The following is a 16713-nucleotide window of genomic DNA, read 5'->3' on the forward strand; positions in this document are numbered from 1 at the left end:
AAAGCCAAAAAGGTTGGAAACCACTAGTTTCAGTTTTAACAATCTTCATCTGAAAAGTAACCAAAGCTGTCAGATAAATGTAGCGGAGTAGAAAGTACAATAGTTCCCTCTGAAATGTAGTGGAGTTGAAGTATAAAGTAGCATAAAATGGAAATACTTAGGTAAAGTACAAGTACCTCAAAACTGTACTTAAGTACAGTACTTTAGTAAATGTACTTTGGTGTTTCCACCACTGTTGTGAACTGAAATACAACATTTACTGAAACATTAATGTGTATCGATAGTTTAATGCTAGTACACAATACGCACCACTAGATGGCGACAAAACCCGTAAAAAGAAAATACCGTCACAACAACAACAAGCCATTTTTTTCCTAGGAAGGTGAAGTCATATCCCGCCCTACTCTGCCTCTGATTGGCTAGTATTCGTTGCCTTCGTTGATCGGGTTGGTCAGATTTAGACATGAGGGGTAAGATTATCAGGGTAAGCCAATCAGAGGCAGAGTAGAGCGGATCATGACTTCGCCATCCTAGGAAAAAAAAACATCGCAGACTGCACGTAGCATTAGCTCGAAGAAAGCGAAGTATATATTTTTTCGGCTGAATTGGACCATATTAACAGGTGACTAATACAACTGGCAGCCAACATATCGTGTAAAGTACAAGTTAATTGTACGTGCGCGTTTCTACAGTCGTTAAATCACATAAATATGTGTCAGCTGGGCTACGATAGCTTTGAAGCTAACGTTAGCTCTCCTAGCTTCTCAGCTAACGTTATCATCGTTACAAACGTTAGCAGCTATTTAATGCGTCATTCTGAAACAATTTGTGAAGTTGCTCATGAAAACATGATTTGTATTGATCCAGTGTTGTTTTCCTCTTCATTATTGTGTGCTAAAGCGTGTCGTTGCAGCTACAGCTAGCTAACTATCACATACTGTAACGTTTTAACGCTTTGTCAACTTAAATCTATAGCTAAACGTTCACTAAAAATGACACTGTTTTGTTATGTCGTCTTAAAAGTAAGTGTTACTTGCAGGATTCACGCTGTCACAGGTCATTTTTGCTGTTGATTTAATGTGATACATGTGCAAGTGAAAGCAAATACTGGTAACATATAACAATAGTTGATGTAATAGCTTAAAAAAGCTTTATGCAGTTTTTCAGGGTCATATACACTCAAAGCAAAGCGTCGATTGTACAGAAAAGGCGAAATGATGAAAGTTGAATAAAATATTACACAGGTAGTCTCACTAAGTTTTGAAAGTATTTTGATCTCTGTTGTCATCACTACACACTTTCATTATCGATTATTTTCACGATTAGTCTTTTGGTCTATAAAATGGTGTAAAATGTCAATCACTGTTTCCCAAAGCCCGATATGACATCCTCTAATGTCTTGTTTTGTTCTGACAAACAATCCACAACACAAAGATGTTCAGTTTAATATCAAAGAAGACTAAAGAAACCAGAAAATATTCACATTTGAGAAGCTGGAATCAGAGAATTCAATTAATAGACTACAAAACAAAATAGGGAAATGATTAACCAACAATCAAAATGGTTAGTTAATGGATTAAGCCACCAATTGTTTCCACTGTATCATGTAAGTAACCACTATGGTAAAATATCAAGATAGATCGAGGTTCTCGATTACATGCATCAACACTCACCCGTAATAACATCACTTGAGGCACTTTGTTTATTTATGTGCTGAACAGACTATTTAAAGCCTAATTTTGCTTTGGCACTATTAAATGGCTCTTGAAACCTCTTGATGTTATGTTATGCAGCAGTCTCTTGGGAAAGTTACTTTGTTCACACTGATGACTGTATACGGAAACCACTTTGTAGCCTCTTGTGTGCGCTTAATCACCAATATCATGTTTCACTCTTACTCATACTCTTTCAATCTGACTCTAATTCACTAATTTCTTGTAAAACCTGGTCTTGAGCTACAATATCATGCGGATTTATTACACTCTACTGACAACTGAGTACATTAAAATAGTAAATTAAGTGTATATTTGTGATACTGAATCATTTTCTCCTGTTTTCCTGCTTGATCCGTAATCCAGGTACGCTGGAATTTTCTGATACCCACTCGGACATGTCCTATGTCTTCATCAACGACTCGTCGCAGACCAACGTGCCTCTGCTGCAGGCCTGCATTGATGGAGACCTGCCATTCGCCAAGAGGCTCCTCGAGACCGGATGCGACCCCAACATCCGCGACAACCGGGGCCGCACCGGCCTGCACCTAGCCGCCGCCCGGGGGAACGTAGACATATGTCGCCTCCTGCACAAGTTCGGGGCCGATCTGTTGGCGACGGATTATCAAGGGAATACGGCGCTGCATCTGTGTGGACATGTGGATACTATACAGTTCCTGGTGTCCAACGGGCTGAAGATTGATATCTGGTGAGAGATATATTGTGTCCTTTTCATTAGTGATTCATCTGCAGAATCTGCATTGAAAGATATTGGTCATAGTTTCCTAAAGTCTGAGGTAACATCTCAATAGATTAGTACTAAATGCCATTGAGATGAGTAGCAAACTGTATAGTGTAGTAATTTCAGTAGTAACGAAATTTTTTTTTTTTTTACTTCATGTTTACACAAGTACTGCTGTATGCCTTCACAATACCTATTGAACTACCTGCATAGTGTATGTGTAATGTTGCATTTCTTTTCATTTCTACACAAACTCAGAATTACTATTGAAAACAGACACATTTTCCTATTCAGTATCATATCATGCTTTGTTAATTTGCATATAATTTATTCTTATCAAACAAGAGTGAGCTTATACACAAGCTTTATTTCAACAAATTTTATTAAATGGACTGAATATTGTCCTGTAATTTACACTTCAGAAATCATATATAGAATGAATTATCACATTTTATTGCATTTCTACACAATTACATTACTTTTTTGTTTGGGGCCTTTTTAAAAGGCTTTGTCCTCATAATAATTTATTTAATTATTAATTGCCTTGGATCTGCTTTATGAATGTTGCACATCTTTCTGCTCAAGCTACTCTGTACAAGCTCTTACTTTGTGAAAAGCAAGGTCAGCAGACCACTGATCAGTTTCCAGCATACGTTGTAGTGAATCTACTACACGTGGTAGTCCTTTAAGGACAGACACATAAGAAAACATGACAACAAGTGTAGCTAGCCTACACGTGCATGGTATAATTAAGGTGTTTAGAACTGAGATAAGGTGGCCTACTTACTTTCAAACACCACAAAAGTTGTTCTTTGCTGAGCATTCTCTCTTCTAAATGCATATAAGCGATCCGTGGATTAACAGTTTACGTATCTTCCATGACCATCTCCCATGAGATATCTATATGAGAAATTACTTTCACTTCGTCTTCTCTAAAACGGTTATATAGCTTCTTGAAATGAAACTGGTCAGAATTTGTGAGTAATAATGAGGTCAGTGACAAATAAGGGTTGGAATGATGTCCAAATCAAAAACATGCTCTAAACTCCTCTTAGGGACCTGGTCTGGTGCAGCCATTTAAACTGATGGCGAGTGAAGGCGTCCAGCTGCTTGTTCAGGAGACTGAGAAGGTCTGCCATCCTGCCACTCTTATCAATCTTTTGATATTTTGCAGATGTTTTCTCCTCTGTAACAACAATCCTCTCCCACCTCACACGCTTCTGGTTGGCCGCGTCACAAACAATTGCTTCCAGGAGATCCGAAATGCTGTTAGTCAACAAAATGCTTTTCTGACAGAGCTTGTCAACAATCATTTTAAAGTTGTCATGGTCGTCATAGCAGGCACAGGTGTTTCGGTCGGACTCTTTTGCTGGAGTACCATAAAAAGGGCAGTATCTGAGGAACTGTCTGTATGAGACTGCATGGTGTTTCAGGGCGGTTGTATTGTAGTTGGCGTGGAGGTCTTTCAGAGACTGAAGCAGCACTCTCCTTTGGTGTTTAATTTTGTTTTTTGTAACAGTGTCTTTTTTACCCGACAGCATGCAGGTATTTTCGTCCCTACAGAGAAAGCTGACTACCCCCTCCCTTTTCTCCTCTGCAATTTTCTTTTTGTCTCTCTTCTTGTTTCCCTCACTTACTTTCTGTCCTTTCTTCTCTTTGAGTTTCTATTGCAGCTTTTTTGCCTTCATTCTTTCAAGTTCCTTCTTTTCCTTCAGCACTGCTCTATGTTTGCTGGTACTTTTCCGCACTGCCCTTACAGGAGTTGATGATGTCTGTGGTCTCTCTAAACTTGGCTGCACATAGTCATGATCAGCAAGGTTTACTCTCTGGAGGGACACTAAGCTTGCCATTTACTGTTGAATTCAGTGAGGGAGGAGTAAGGTTCAAAACATCAGCAAGCACCCTTTTCTTCTCTCTGTACTGCCTCTGATACTGCCTCCACTTTTCCCTCATCTTCTCCTGTTTTTTCCTGGGCAGATCTGCAACTGGGATGTTTGTGATATTTCCCTGTCTCTTTCTGCTTTGATAGCTTAAGAGTAAAAAAGATGAATGCAATACTTCACCCTTTCAGGGGATCTACATCGCTGATTTTACTTTCACATTAAGCATTAGTGCGCGTGTGTGTGTGTGGGCCTTATGTAGTGGGCCTTTGTTTTCTTTTAGCCAGGGAATTTTCCCTTGCAGCAGGATCCGCATTAACTCACACTCTGTGGCGAGTCACTATTTCCGTACTTGTAAGAGGTATCTGTCAGGAGAAGAGGAGAGTTTATTGTTTGCATGCATACACAAGTTTCGACCTACAAACTGCTTGCTTATGTACATTATCCTATAGAAATGTGAAATTAAAAGCATCATTTACAGATTTTAAAGTTCTTTTTAGATCACATTTCAAGCTGCACATTATTATTATCATTATTATTATTAATAATAATAATGATCTAATTATTATCATTATTATTATTAATAATAATAATGATAATAAACATTTGACATTTCAAATTGAAAACAAAGCTTGCAGGCATTATTGTGGACGACTATGTAAACACTTGACCTTGGTTTGAATATTTAAAACTATTTTTCATATTAAATTGAATATTTTATGATGATTATGATTTATTAACATTTAACTGAGGTCATACCATTTGACATGTAATCTAATCATACCTGACCATGGCCTGAAAATGCTTTATTTTGCCAAATTTTAGAGACAGTTACTAACCTTGACTTGTGGCAGTTGGGGTCCTCATGGGTCCTTCTGTTTGACATCATATCCTGTCACATGATTGATGACATGAAAATTTTCAAAATGGTGGTTACACCACTTGACATACCAGAAGTTTGACTTGGCAGACATGATTCCCCATATTAATAAAAATATGCAGAACTGCTATGTTTCTCTACCATTATTTGGTATTAAAAAATACTTGTTTAAGATTATGCCAATGTATTTCAGAGGCCATTTAGAGCTAAATTACACATTTTTTCAGCAACTTAAATTCTAGGTGCTACACTTTTATGGTTACACCATTTAGACAATTTTGCCCTTATTCTCTCAATATTCTCTCAAAACTTAATAAAATCAGGCATTTCAAGATAGGGACCCAAAGAAAAAGATATTTTAAAGTAAATTATAACATTATTCTGAAATTTTCACATTTTTAAAGTTATTCAAACCTCAAGGACAGAAAAAAAATGAGCGGCACGTCTTTCACCCAACTAACTACATAAGCAACCAGTAGTAAAGAAATCTGTTGATCACTACTTAAAATATATGTATTCTCGGTGTAGTGTTGTAACTACATACTCACTATACAAGCAAGTAGTAGAAGCTCTACACGATTACTATTTAAAAGCCTGTGTAGTATAGCAGTAGTGTTTTGACAACTTATTCAAGTTATTTATTCAACTTATTCTGCTTGATTACTACTGCAGAACTCTACTGGTGTAACATGAGTAGTACTTAAACTACACATTCACTGCACAATTCCTACAAGTCACTACATAGCAACTACTACACAAAGAGGTTTTGTGTAGTGAGTTCAGTAGTGCAGTTCAGTAGTGCTTTTTAATGAGGGAAATCCAGAGATATTCAATTTACTGTCACATCAGACTAAGAAAACAAGCAAATCCTCACAAATTACTGGCTGAAACTGAGGAATGTTTGACATTTTTGCCTAAAAAATGACTAAAATGATTAATTGATTATCAAAAAGGTTTATTCTTTTCTTGTTGGTTGACTAATCAATCAATTGTCGCAGCTGTAGAGCTTTCTTGCCGCCTTAACGGAGGACGAAAATTCTTTGGTAACCATGTCTGACAACAAGTCAGGGATTGGTCAAAGAAAAATACTGAACTGAAACTAAACAGAGCTGAATTCCCGTCCTTTCTGATATTTTACACGGGTAACATTTTGTCAGTTAAGGTGTGGCGTAAATATTTGGTAGATTAAACCTCACCTACGTTGATTTAGTTGAACTGTTGGCACAATAACAAGGTGTAATGATGTGTTCATGCAGCTGTTTAGGCGATGACACCGACGATACTTAACCCTCTGGAACTGAACTTAGCTTCAACGCTACGCTGGACCGTGTTCTACAAAACATGAAATAACTTTGGAACTGTTCATGATATCGTCGAGCTTTGTTTTTTGTCTGAACCGTGAGAATCTCAGCTTTCCGAGGCACCTTGTACGGCGCCTTTATGACCATCAGCGCCGATTTACGGTGTAATCACGCGATAACAGGAACAGAAGCTTGCTGGCTTACAGGCTTCACTTGAGTCACCGTGTGCACTCACTTTGCAAAAAGTAAACAACTGCAGTCTTCCATATATCATCAGATTAGGTCATCTATTTTCCAATGATATATAACACTTTGATATTTACTCCCAAAGGCCTATTCCTAAGAAGGAGGTACGCTACCTAGAATTTCCCAGGCAACGACAAAGAGGTGAACTCACGTTTTGAAACAGCGCTGCTCAGAGGCTCCCAAACACTATTGATTTCCAAAAGAATGGGTATTTTGCGTTATTTTTAGTATTTAAAAAAAATTTTTTTTTGGCCTGGCGGCGGTTCTTGTTGGGTCACCAGGCCTGTAGGGATACACTGATGTGTCATCACAACTCTAAGCATATTTAGCACATGTGCGTCACCTCTGCATGAAGTGACTGCAATGTCATAGTACCACATAAATGCAGCTCTAGCCACAATCCCAGCAACAGCAGGGTATGGAACTTCAGTACCACGTACCGAGTACCCAAAACTGTCAGATATTGAAAGCTGGTAGTGCACATCTGGTCATATCCAGCTATCCATGGCAACATGATGAGCCTCACCCCAAGTTCGGGTCATCCTGGCTAGCTCGTCGTGTTTGGTCTTCTAGATTTTCTTTTGCTATGAACGAGTCCTTCTCAAGGCTCAGTCTTTGGGATTTGATCCGCCTCCCTTTTGAAGCACATAGCCCAGCTATCAACCTTATTTCAGTGTTAATGTTGCGTTTGGTTTTTCTGTACAACTCCAGGTTTGTGATGTTATGATTGTATAACTAAACTAAACTAAAAGCTTTAGAACCATACATTAGCATGTATTTAATGTTGCTCTACTATAGATGAACCTTTGTTTTTAGGGTGTATTGCTTGACTTCCAGATGTAGTGGAGAACACATCCTGGACTTTCCTAAATCTTACCTTAATGTCCCTCCGTGTCCTGCTGCCTAAATAAGCGGTCTTTCTTAGAGCTGCAACTAATGATTATTTTCATTATCGGTTGATCTGCCAAATTTCTTGTTTTGTTCCAACCAACAATCCACAACCCAAAGATATTTAGTTTACTATCATAGAAGACTAAGGAAACCAGAAAATATTCACATTTAAGAAGCTGGAATCAGCGAAAACAGTTGGTGATTAATTTTATTTATTTGCGATTAATCAGTCAGTCGACTGATTAACTGACTAATCTTTGCAACTTTATATCAAACTTCTGATTAACATTCTAAAATCCAAAGATATTCATTTTACAGTCATGTATGACACAAAAAAGCTTCAAATCCTCACATTTGAGAAGCCGATACCAACAAATTTCTGCCATTCTTGCTTTAAAAAAACCCCGCCGGACCTACTGACCCTTCTGAAACCCTTGAAACCACCTACACGTTTAAGCTCATGGAAAATATAAATGACTGTTAGGTTAGATCAGTTTCAGTGTTCTACCTCGCATGATTGTTTAGTCATTGTAGAAACTTTGGTTGTGGTTGTGTATTATTTATTGCAGTTGTTGGGTTATTTAAAGAGCTTCTGCATTCACACACCTAGGTCTGGGCAGGAAGGAGGATTTTTTCAACAGTCATTTTCTGCTGTAAAGTCTCCTTTTTTAATTTTATTTCAGTATGAATTATCCGAATCTCGAAGAAGTTGATTTTCGTGTCGTGCCATCAAAGCTGTCCTCACATTTGAGAAGCTGCAACCAACAAATATTTGGCATTTTTGCTTTAAAAACAACTATTCAATCATCAAAATAGCTGCTGTTGGTCAACTGATAGACCGATAGACTAATTGTTAAAGCTCTAGTCCACTGTTTTAAGTGCCTCGCCATTAAATCTGGTGCAAAAGGTGTGTCTGAGGTTTGTGTCAAAGTTGAAACTCACATCCTTGAGTGGCTAAAGTTAGTACATTAATATTCTTTACACAGAATAAACACGATTTATCAACACTTGGCAGTTCACAAAGTGTGTTATTTCCCATTTAAGATCATTATCTTAACTATCTAGTGCATACAGTTGTGGACCAAACCACAAAATAATCACAAATAACCTCTGAGCTTACATGAAGTTTCACAGCTCAGAGGAAACTACAAACGCAGAGAATAGTTATCTTAGCCTGGGTTTCATATCTTGCATGATTATCTAGTCATTCTTCTCCTGTAAAGTCTCCTTTTTAATTGTATTTCAGTACGAATGATCCGAATCTTGAAGAAGTTCATTTTATTGAGCAGTTAAAATACATATTCTTGTCTGTGTATCTTTGTGTACAGTGTCAAGATGTGTATATGTGGCTGCTGAAGTCCAGTTTTTAAAACATGATAATCTGTGAATTTTGTTTCCCCGAAGCACAGTTCCTTTGACTCTCGATTCTAACGGCGCCAGTGTTTGTTATCCCTCCTCCGTAACAGTAACCACAATGGGTCGACGCCTCTGGTGCTGGCGAAGAGACGCGGCGTCAACAAGGACGCCATTCGTCTTCTGGAGGGACTGGAGGAGCAGGAGGTGAAAGGCTTCAACAGAGGGCCACACTCCAAACTGGAAACTATGCAGATGGCTGACAGTGAGAGGTAAGCAGTGTGAGGAGAGGACTGGGCGGGGTTGGGTGGCGTAATCTGTGAGAAAGAATGACAAACAGGTTAGATAGATGAATAAGGCTACAGGCTTTAAAACTATTTGAAACTGACTCACAATCCAAAAGTGTCATTCAGTGGTTTTATGATCAAAAGGATTGTTTGTTTTCATACTCTCTTGTGTGTTTTGTGAGGACAGCGATAAGCACAAGAGCAAACACGCTTCACTGCTCATAAGCTGTGAGAGTTCATTCAGGCACAAAAAAAAAAACCAACAAGGAAAAGTTGGCACTAAATTTTGTGCTACCATGACTTTTCCATTGCACTTTGAAAAAGAATGGAAATGAAAAAAAAATGGAAATGAAAAAAAAAAACCAACAAGGAGGAAAAGTTGGCACTAAAAAAAAAAACCAACAAGGAGGAAAAGTTGGCACTAAATTTTGTGCTACCATGACTTTTCCATTGCACTTTGAAAAAGAATGGAAATGAAAAAAAAATGGAAATGAAAAAAAAAAACCAACAAGGAGGAAAAGTTGGCACTAAAAAAAAAAACCAACAAGGAGGAAAAGTTGGCACTAAATTTTTTCCATTGCACAAAGTGCAATGGAAAAAATTCTACCCCTGCTAGATAGGCATAACAATAGAAAGTTTAAAGTGCAATATAATCAGTAATTATAAAAAATTATAAAAAGCAGGTTATAATAGTACAGACCGGGTGGGCCACCAGGTCAACAAGAACCCCTGGCAGGCCAAAAAAAAATTCTCAGTGAGTCAGCCTCTGTGTCGTTGCCCGGTAAACTCTCGGTAGTGCAACTCCTTTTAAGGAGGACACTATGTAAGGCAAAGCAGTCAACCTAGGGTAAACACTGTAAAGGAAATGGGTGGAGGTTTGTGTGATAGTTGTGTAAAACAAAAAAACAATACAAGTGGGAGCAGATAAGGGACTGTAAATCAGAGGCTGAAGAGATGCAAATTGTTGCATTTGACTGGGAACTCATTTGACTGGGAACTCATTTGACATTATTGTCAGTCTGTTCTGGGAATACATGCTGGATTAAGAAGATGGACTAGAGGACAAAAGCTGATGCAGAAGAAGCCCAGTCTAGGCCTAAACTATAAATACAACAGTACATGTTCAGTATGAGCTGGAGTTTGCCAAAAAATAAATACTACAGCTCTTCAACAATCAAGCAAAGTGTGCTAGTTTTGTTTACCAGCAGCTGAATATGTTGACGGGGTTTACATCTATCTATCTATAGTATGATAATGAACTTTCTGTTTTAGTGTTCTTAAGTACTGAATAAGGTAAATAAATCTGTCTAAATCCAGGTTTTTCTGTTTGTTTTTGCAGAGGTAAACGTGACAATTAATCGTGACATTGATATTAGGTGACATCACCAGCCCTGCATCAGGCTGTCTGGAGTTAAATGAACTCCTTTATAAGGCAGATGGAGGAGATTTTATCTGTTGACCCCTTTTTAACAGTTGTTCCTTTGTCTGTCAGTGCGATGGAGAGCCACTCCTTACTCAACCCCAACCTGCAGAGCAGCGAGGGCGTCCTGTCCAGCTTCAGGACCACCTGGCAGGAGTTTGTGGAGGACCTGGGCTTCTGGAGGGTCCTGCTGCTACTGGTGGTCATCGCCCTCCTCTCCCTGGGCATCGCCTACTACGTCAGCGGGGTCCTGCCTTTCTCCACCAGCCAGCTGGAGCTGGTGCACTGAGGAAAGGATAGGAACGAGAGAGAAAGTAGTGAAGGAGGAGCTTTCGGCTGTTTACACTACAACAGAAATTCAGATTTTTGTTTTATTTGCAGCCTAGAGTTTGTCCTTTTCTTGATTGCCTAAACAGGGAAACATCAGATTGTATTGTTAGTAAAAAATGTATTTCTAATAAGCAGCGATCCAAAAGAACAAAACACACTTCCTCAGTTTAAAAAACAAAACAAAACAGTTACATAAAAAAACCAACTTGCAAGTGTGATGGGTTGTGAGGTGATTGACAGGACGACCCAGGCAGTTTCTTCTTCTGATTCATTGACTCATAAAGAAAATTACGTTGGTCTTGTTTCCATATTGTGTAACATATCCCCTTTAAAATGAGATCACAGTTCAAGATGCTTTTGAAAATGACGAATGATGCACTTGTTTAGTTTATAAGGACGTTTCATTGTATAACATCTTTTTTTTTTCCATTTCATTCATACCGTATGATCTGTTACAAGCTGTACATTGCCAACGTTTTGTATCTTATTTTTCTCGTTTGTCTGATCTCTCGATTGTGTTATTTATCAAACATATTCTGTATTAATTTCCTCGCATACTGTATGTTTTATTGACATCCTGCACCCTCGCCGTCTACCCTGCATCTTATCTTATTCTGACCGTTTTGTTTTGAAAGTCGATGGATGCAGGAACGTCGTATCTTCTGCGTACGTACAGATCGGAGAAGCACCTTGACTGTGTGCCTTTTTTTGAGAGAAAGCTTCATGTTTCACAGAAGTTCGTTAAGACATTCCCGCCAGAGGCATGCAGCTTTGTTGCGTTAAAATCTACCGTGTCATTGTAAACTTCATATTTAGGCTCAATGCTTACAAACTGTAGGATAATGGCAGCAGATTCATGATTATTACTTGTTTTGTTGTATTTTCATTTTTATCTCAATGTCCTTGTAAACCATGTATATTTTAGTAGTTGTAGGTTTTCCACCGTTGATTTTCTGTGTACAATAACAATAAAATTCTAATTTAATGTGGAAAATGAATAAAATTATGTGTATGTATGATTCTAATCAACAAGACGACTACTTATAGTGTTAAAACAGAGCGCATCACTTCTTCTCCTGAACCAACTTTTAATTCTCCCTGCTGTTCAGAGTATTCAAAGTTTATCCCACAATTCACCAGGATCTCTTGTGCAACATCAGTCCAGCTGTTGGCCGTAAAGCGAGAATCAACAGATATGAAAAAGTTGGACGTTTATGACATGTTAGGTTCAGTTTGAATATTATTATTAATGTCCAAACACTAAACAGTTATGGCAGAATGTCCACAGACGGTTATCATTTAATATTAGAGCTCAGTTCTTGATGAGTTTGACTCCATATTTAGAGACATTTGAAGTAATGGGTAGAAAATAAAGATGTGAAACCAACACAGCAATACAGTGATGTAAAAATACTCCATTACAAGTAAAAGTCTCTACTGAAGTAAAAGTACATAAGTATTATGAGCTTGATGTAATTAAAGTATTGCAGTAAAAGTACATAAGTATTATGAGCTTGATGTAGTTCAAGTATTGCAGTAAAAGTAGTGGTTTGGTCCCTCTGACTGATATATTATTATATATGACATCATTAGATTATTAATAGTGAAGCATCAGTGTTAGAGCAGCATGTTACTGTTGTAGCTGCTGGAGGTGGAGCTAGTTTACACTACTTTATATACAGTTAGCTAGTTTAGTCCAGTGGTTCCCAACCTAGGGGTCGGGCCCCTCCAAAGGGTCAGCAGATAAATCTGAGGGGTCGTGAGATGATTAATGGGAGAGGAAAGAAGAAAAAACAAAGTTCTGATACACAAATCTGTTCTCAGTTTTTCTCTAATCTTTGATTTTTAGTGAAATATTGGATCATTTGAACATTTATTGAAATGAAAGCATGTGAGAAGTTTAGAGGGAAAAATCACTATTTGGTGGAGATGTTAACAACTCATAGACATGTGAAATGTGACCCCGACTACACACTGCTTTTTTTCAAAAGCCAAAAAGGTTGGAAACCACTGGTTTCATCTTTAACAATGTGTTGTATTTAAATAGCTTGATATATTATCCATTGTGTCAAATCTTCATCTGGAAAGCTGATTAAAGCTGTCAGATAAATGTAGTGCAGTGGAAGTATAAAGTAGCATCAAATGGAAATACTCAAGTAAAGTACAAGTACCTCAAAATTGCACTTAAGTACAGTACTTGAGTAAATGTACTTAGTTACTTTCCACCACTGCTGATAAGTCATCAGGCCTGCAGTTATTAATGATTATAAGTCATTAAGAAAGGGTGCCTTAATCACAAAGTGTTACCACTATTACAGCCCCACATCATCATCAGCTTGTGAGACATAATGAGTTTTGTGCACAATGTTGGAATCACAGACTGGCAAAAATATTGCTGAGTGTTGAAAGTGTCTGTTGTTGATTGGGAACTTGTAACACCATATCAGCTCACTGCTGTTGTTACTGACAATGCTAGAAACATGGATGTAGCAGTGAGAGTCCAGGCTGGGACCGCACATGAGGCGTTTACCCCAGATTTCATCTGGCTATCCAGTCTGGACTAGAAGTTAGCTGTTTGCCTGGTCATGTAAGAAGAGTAATAGTATTTTTTCTCAGCAACAGTGGCTTCTAAACAAAAACTGCTGGGAATTTTGCCACACCGCCAGACAAACTGTTGAGGGAGAAAGCACTGCAGCAGAACTGGGTATTCCTTTCACTCCCATTCAGCTAGCAGAGTCCAATAGAGCATAAAGTGCCCTCTAAGGTGCCCCTACAGTATGATAAAATGTCCTCTAAGGTGCCCCAACTGGACATTGTTTATACATTAAAGACAATCTGATTTAGAGATGCTTATTTTTCAATTTAGTTTCAGGACGGTATCTGCTTGTTTAAAAAAAGCAACCCTGCTATCAAGGTGAAGAATATGTGCTCTCAGTAAGATTAATCTGACTATTTAACACCTTTCAATCAAGATAACTTGTTGGCAGAAATACGAGCATGTGCTTGAATCCCTATAAAAGCGTATTTGATGGTTTGAAGACATTTCTAAACTGTTGCCTCAACACTTTGTGCAGTTTGGGTACTTGTTAAGACAATGTCAAGCTCAATAATGGCGGAGTATTATGATGTAAAAAGATGACTATGGTCCATGTTTTTGCTATAATTCTCACTGCCGATAATTGACATGTGTGAAGGTATTTTATGGTTTAAAGGTGTGAAAAGAACCGTGATCGAGGAGTCTTTAGTCACTGATAATGAGGCCGATGAGAACAGATCCCATAGTCCGGTTTAAGAGGCAGTTCTCTATTTCACCAGTCTGGAGTTAAAACAGGGAAACAACATGTTCTCGGCCTTATTAATTAGATATTTCTTAACCAACAGACACTGGGGCCTCCCTCGGCCTCCAGTCACTATCTGTGACTAACTGTTTTGTGTGGCCCAACAAACCTGATGATTTAGCCTATGTGATGATTTGGCAGCCGACTACTACAATGTGACTGGATTAGCAAGAATCTCTGCTTGAGCCTCTGATGAGCACCGTCACGCTCCCCGCCCCCGTTCCTTGTCCCCGCTCCCCGCCCCCGTTCCTTGTCCCCGCTCCCCGCTCCCCGCCCCCCGTCCTCAGAAAACTGAACGGCACGCTAACTGTTTAGTTCCGGGCGCACTTGAACTAGCGTGACAATGGCAGCGCTACACTGTCTTTTTTGTCTTTATTGTGTCACCTCTGTTATCGGAGAATATCAGCCGGCGATTGTAAGAGACGCGTTTACATTTTTAGCGACTGGAAAATGTGCGAAAGGAGAAGAAGCCAGACTGGAGTACCGGGAGGACCATCACAACACCTTGCTGGTGGCTGTTCTTCGGCAAGGTGTTTGGACACCATCCGACTATTACAAAGACAGGGTCATTAGTCGGAACTCTTGCGTCGTCTTCAACCGCACATTTTACACTGACACCGGATCGTATGAGTTAACCTGCGGCGAGGATATTAAATTTATCCAGCTGGATGTTGTTTCAGCCTCTGAAGCATCCGTGACTGAGGGGGAAACGGCCACACTTAAGTGCTATTACATAGGTCAATATGTGAGGTGGGAAAGAAACGAAAAGCTTGTGTTGGAGCTGAATTGCTCCTCCGGGGAGGTCAGACATGGGACTGGCTTTGAGGGAAGAGCGTCTGTGTCATCTGACTGCAAACAAGGAGATTTCTCGCTGATTTTGGACAAGGCAGAGCTGAAGGATAGGGGTGACTACTTCTGCTATGGGCGGAAAGAGAGAGTAAATCCCGGTGCCGTGAGGTTAACTACCGACCCTGAACAGACGAGCCCCATCCTGAATGTAAGTCCTATCTCACTCTTTGTTTATTAAAGCGTTTCTAATCGATGGATTTAAATAAATAAAGATATACTTATGGATTATTCGCACAGTTTAGGGGGTTTAAAGGGTAAAAACACCTTAAAATGGTACAAACCATGAAAACCTGATTTTTTCTAATTAAGGAGGAAATTCAGGTCAATTTTGGGTCATGATCCATAACCCGTTATGGTCCATTTTAAGAGGGTTTTACCTCTCAAAAACCCATTACACCGTGCAACCATTAATTATCACCATGTTACCACTAAATCTGAGGCATATTTACCTGAATACTGTTTGGAATACAAATCCGTGCAAAAAAAAAAAAATGTCACTTGAAGACGAAATTCTTATAATTTCCTTAAATAAAACATTAAATAAACCCAAATACTGTTCGAAGGTAAAAGTAGAATCATTTAAAATGTCATTTGCACCCAAAAATACTTCATCCAACTAATGTAATAATCAAATTGATTCCTAAAAGAAGATGTTTTATTTAAGTTTAACTGAAGTCACTTCTGTTTCCTCTTTCACTCTCTTCTCACACTTGTAGACGACACAGAGCTTGACTGAAGAGAAACAAACGGGAACTTGGACCAATGAGTCTGTGATCACTGGGCTTGCAGTTGCTATCGTGGTTGCTCTTGTGGTTGGTATTGTGGTTGGCTGGTTCCTGAAGTCCCGCTGCTCCAGTGCCGAGGAGATTCTTTGAACAGTCAGTCTGCTAGTCCTGCTCAGGCCTGAGACATCCAAATGTAAGTTAGAAATAAGTGCTGGTATTTACCTGCACTATTACCTGCTATTTTTTTTAAAGCATTACTTCTTCAAATTTAAATAATAAAGTCTTATTACCTGTTTTTTCTACACTGCTAATGCACTTTACCTGGCAGGGTCATGAATTAATATCACCTGTGCTTGTCAAAGGTCTGATTGCTGCTTCCTGTTACTGCTTTGTGTTATCTCCAGCTGTTATTGTTGTTACATTTTACTGTCTTATGTTGTTTTTATGACTGTTTTGTTTTGGCAACACTTTCTGATAGATAACAGAAACCTTTTTTTTTTTTTTTTATCTTTTCAGGTCTTTAGGCAATGGACTGTTGGACCACCCATCTTCTAAGATCGAGAGGGAATCTGGACCAAAATCTATTTCTAAACAACTGCAGACTTGATGGATACATGTAGTAATCCATATTAAAAATAATAAAGATTTTTTACATTGAAAATGTCTGGAGTCTTTTTAGAATGTCTTTTTAGGTATTACAACTGTCCCTGGTCTCCCTGTCAGCGCAGGCTACATAAGGCCAGTTTCTATCAAGCTCCT

General features: G+C 38.7%; 1 protein-coding gene and 1 long non-coding RNA gene across 2 annotated transcripts; both read left to right on the forward strand.

Moving 5' to 3' along the window:
• Positions 1-484: 484 nt before the first annotated feature.
• ankrd46b (ankyrin repeat domain 46b) lies at positions 485-11815 on the forward strand. Its single transcript, XM_067579443.1, has 4 exons — positions 485-622; positions 2079-2421; positions 9119-9277; positions 10785-11815. The coding sequence occupies exons 2-4, from the start codon at positions 2111-2113 to the stop codon at positions 10999-11001; spliced, it is 687 nt and encodes a 228-aa protein (XP_067435544.1). The 5' UTR covers positions 485-622; positions 2079-2110; the 3' UTR covers positions 11002-11815.
• A 2856-nt stretch (positions 11816-14671) lies between these two features.
• LOC137174348 (uncharacterized) lies at positions 14672-16623 on the forward strand. The gene is made up of 3 exons (XR_010925346.1): positions 14672-15377; positions 15946-16147; positions 16471-16623. It is a non-coding gene; the product is annotated as an uncharacterized lncRNA (long non-coding RNA).
• Positions 16624-16713: the final 90 nt, after the last annotated feature.

Source organism: Thunnus thynnus, chromosome 22 (genome assembly GCF_963924715.1).
Source record: "Thunnus thynnus chromosome 22, fThuThy2.1, whole genome shotgun sequence".
Lineage (NCBI taxonomy): Eukaryota > Metazoa > Chordata > Actinopteri > Scombriformes > Scombridae > Thunnus > Thunnus thynnus.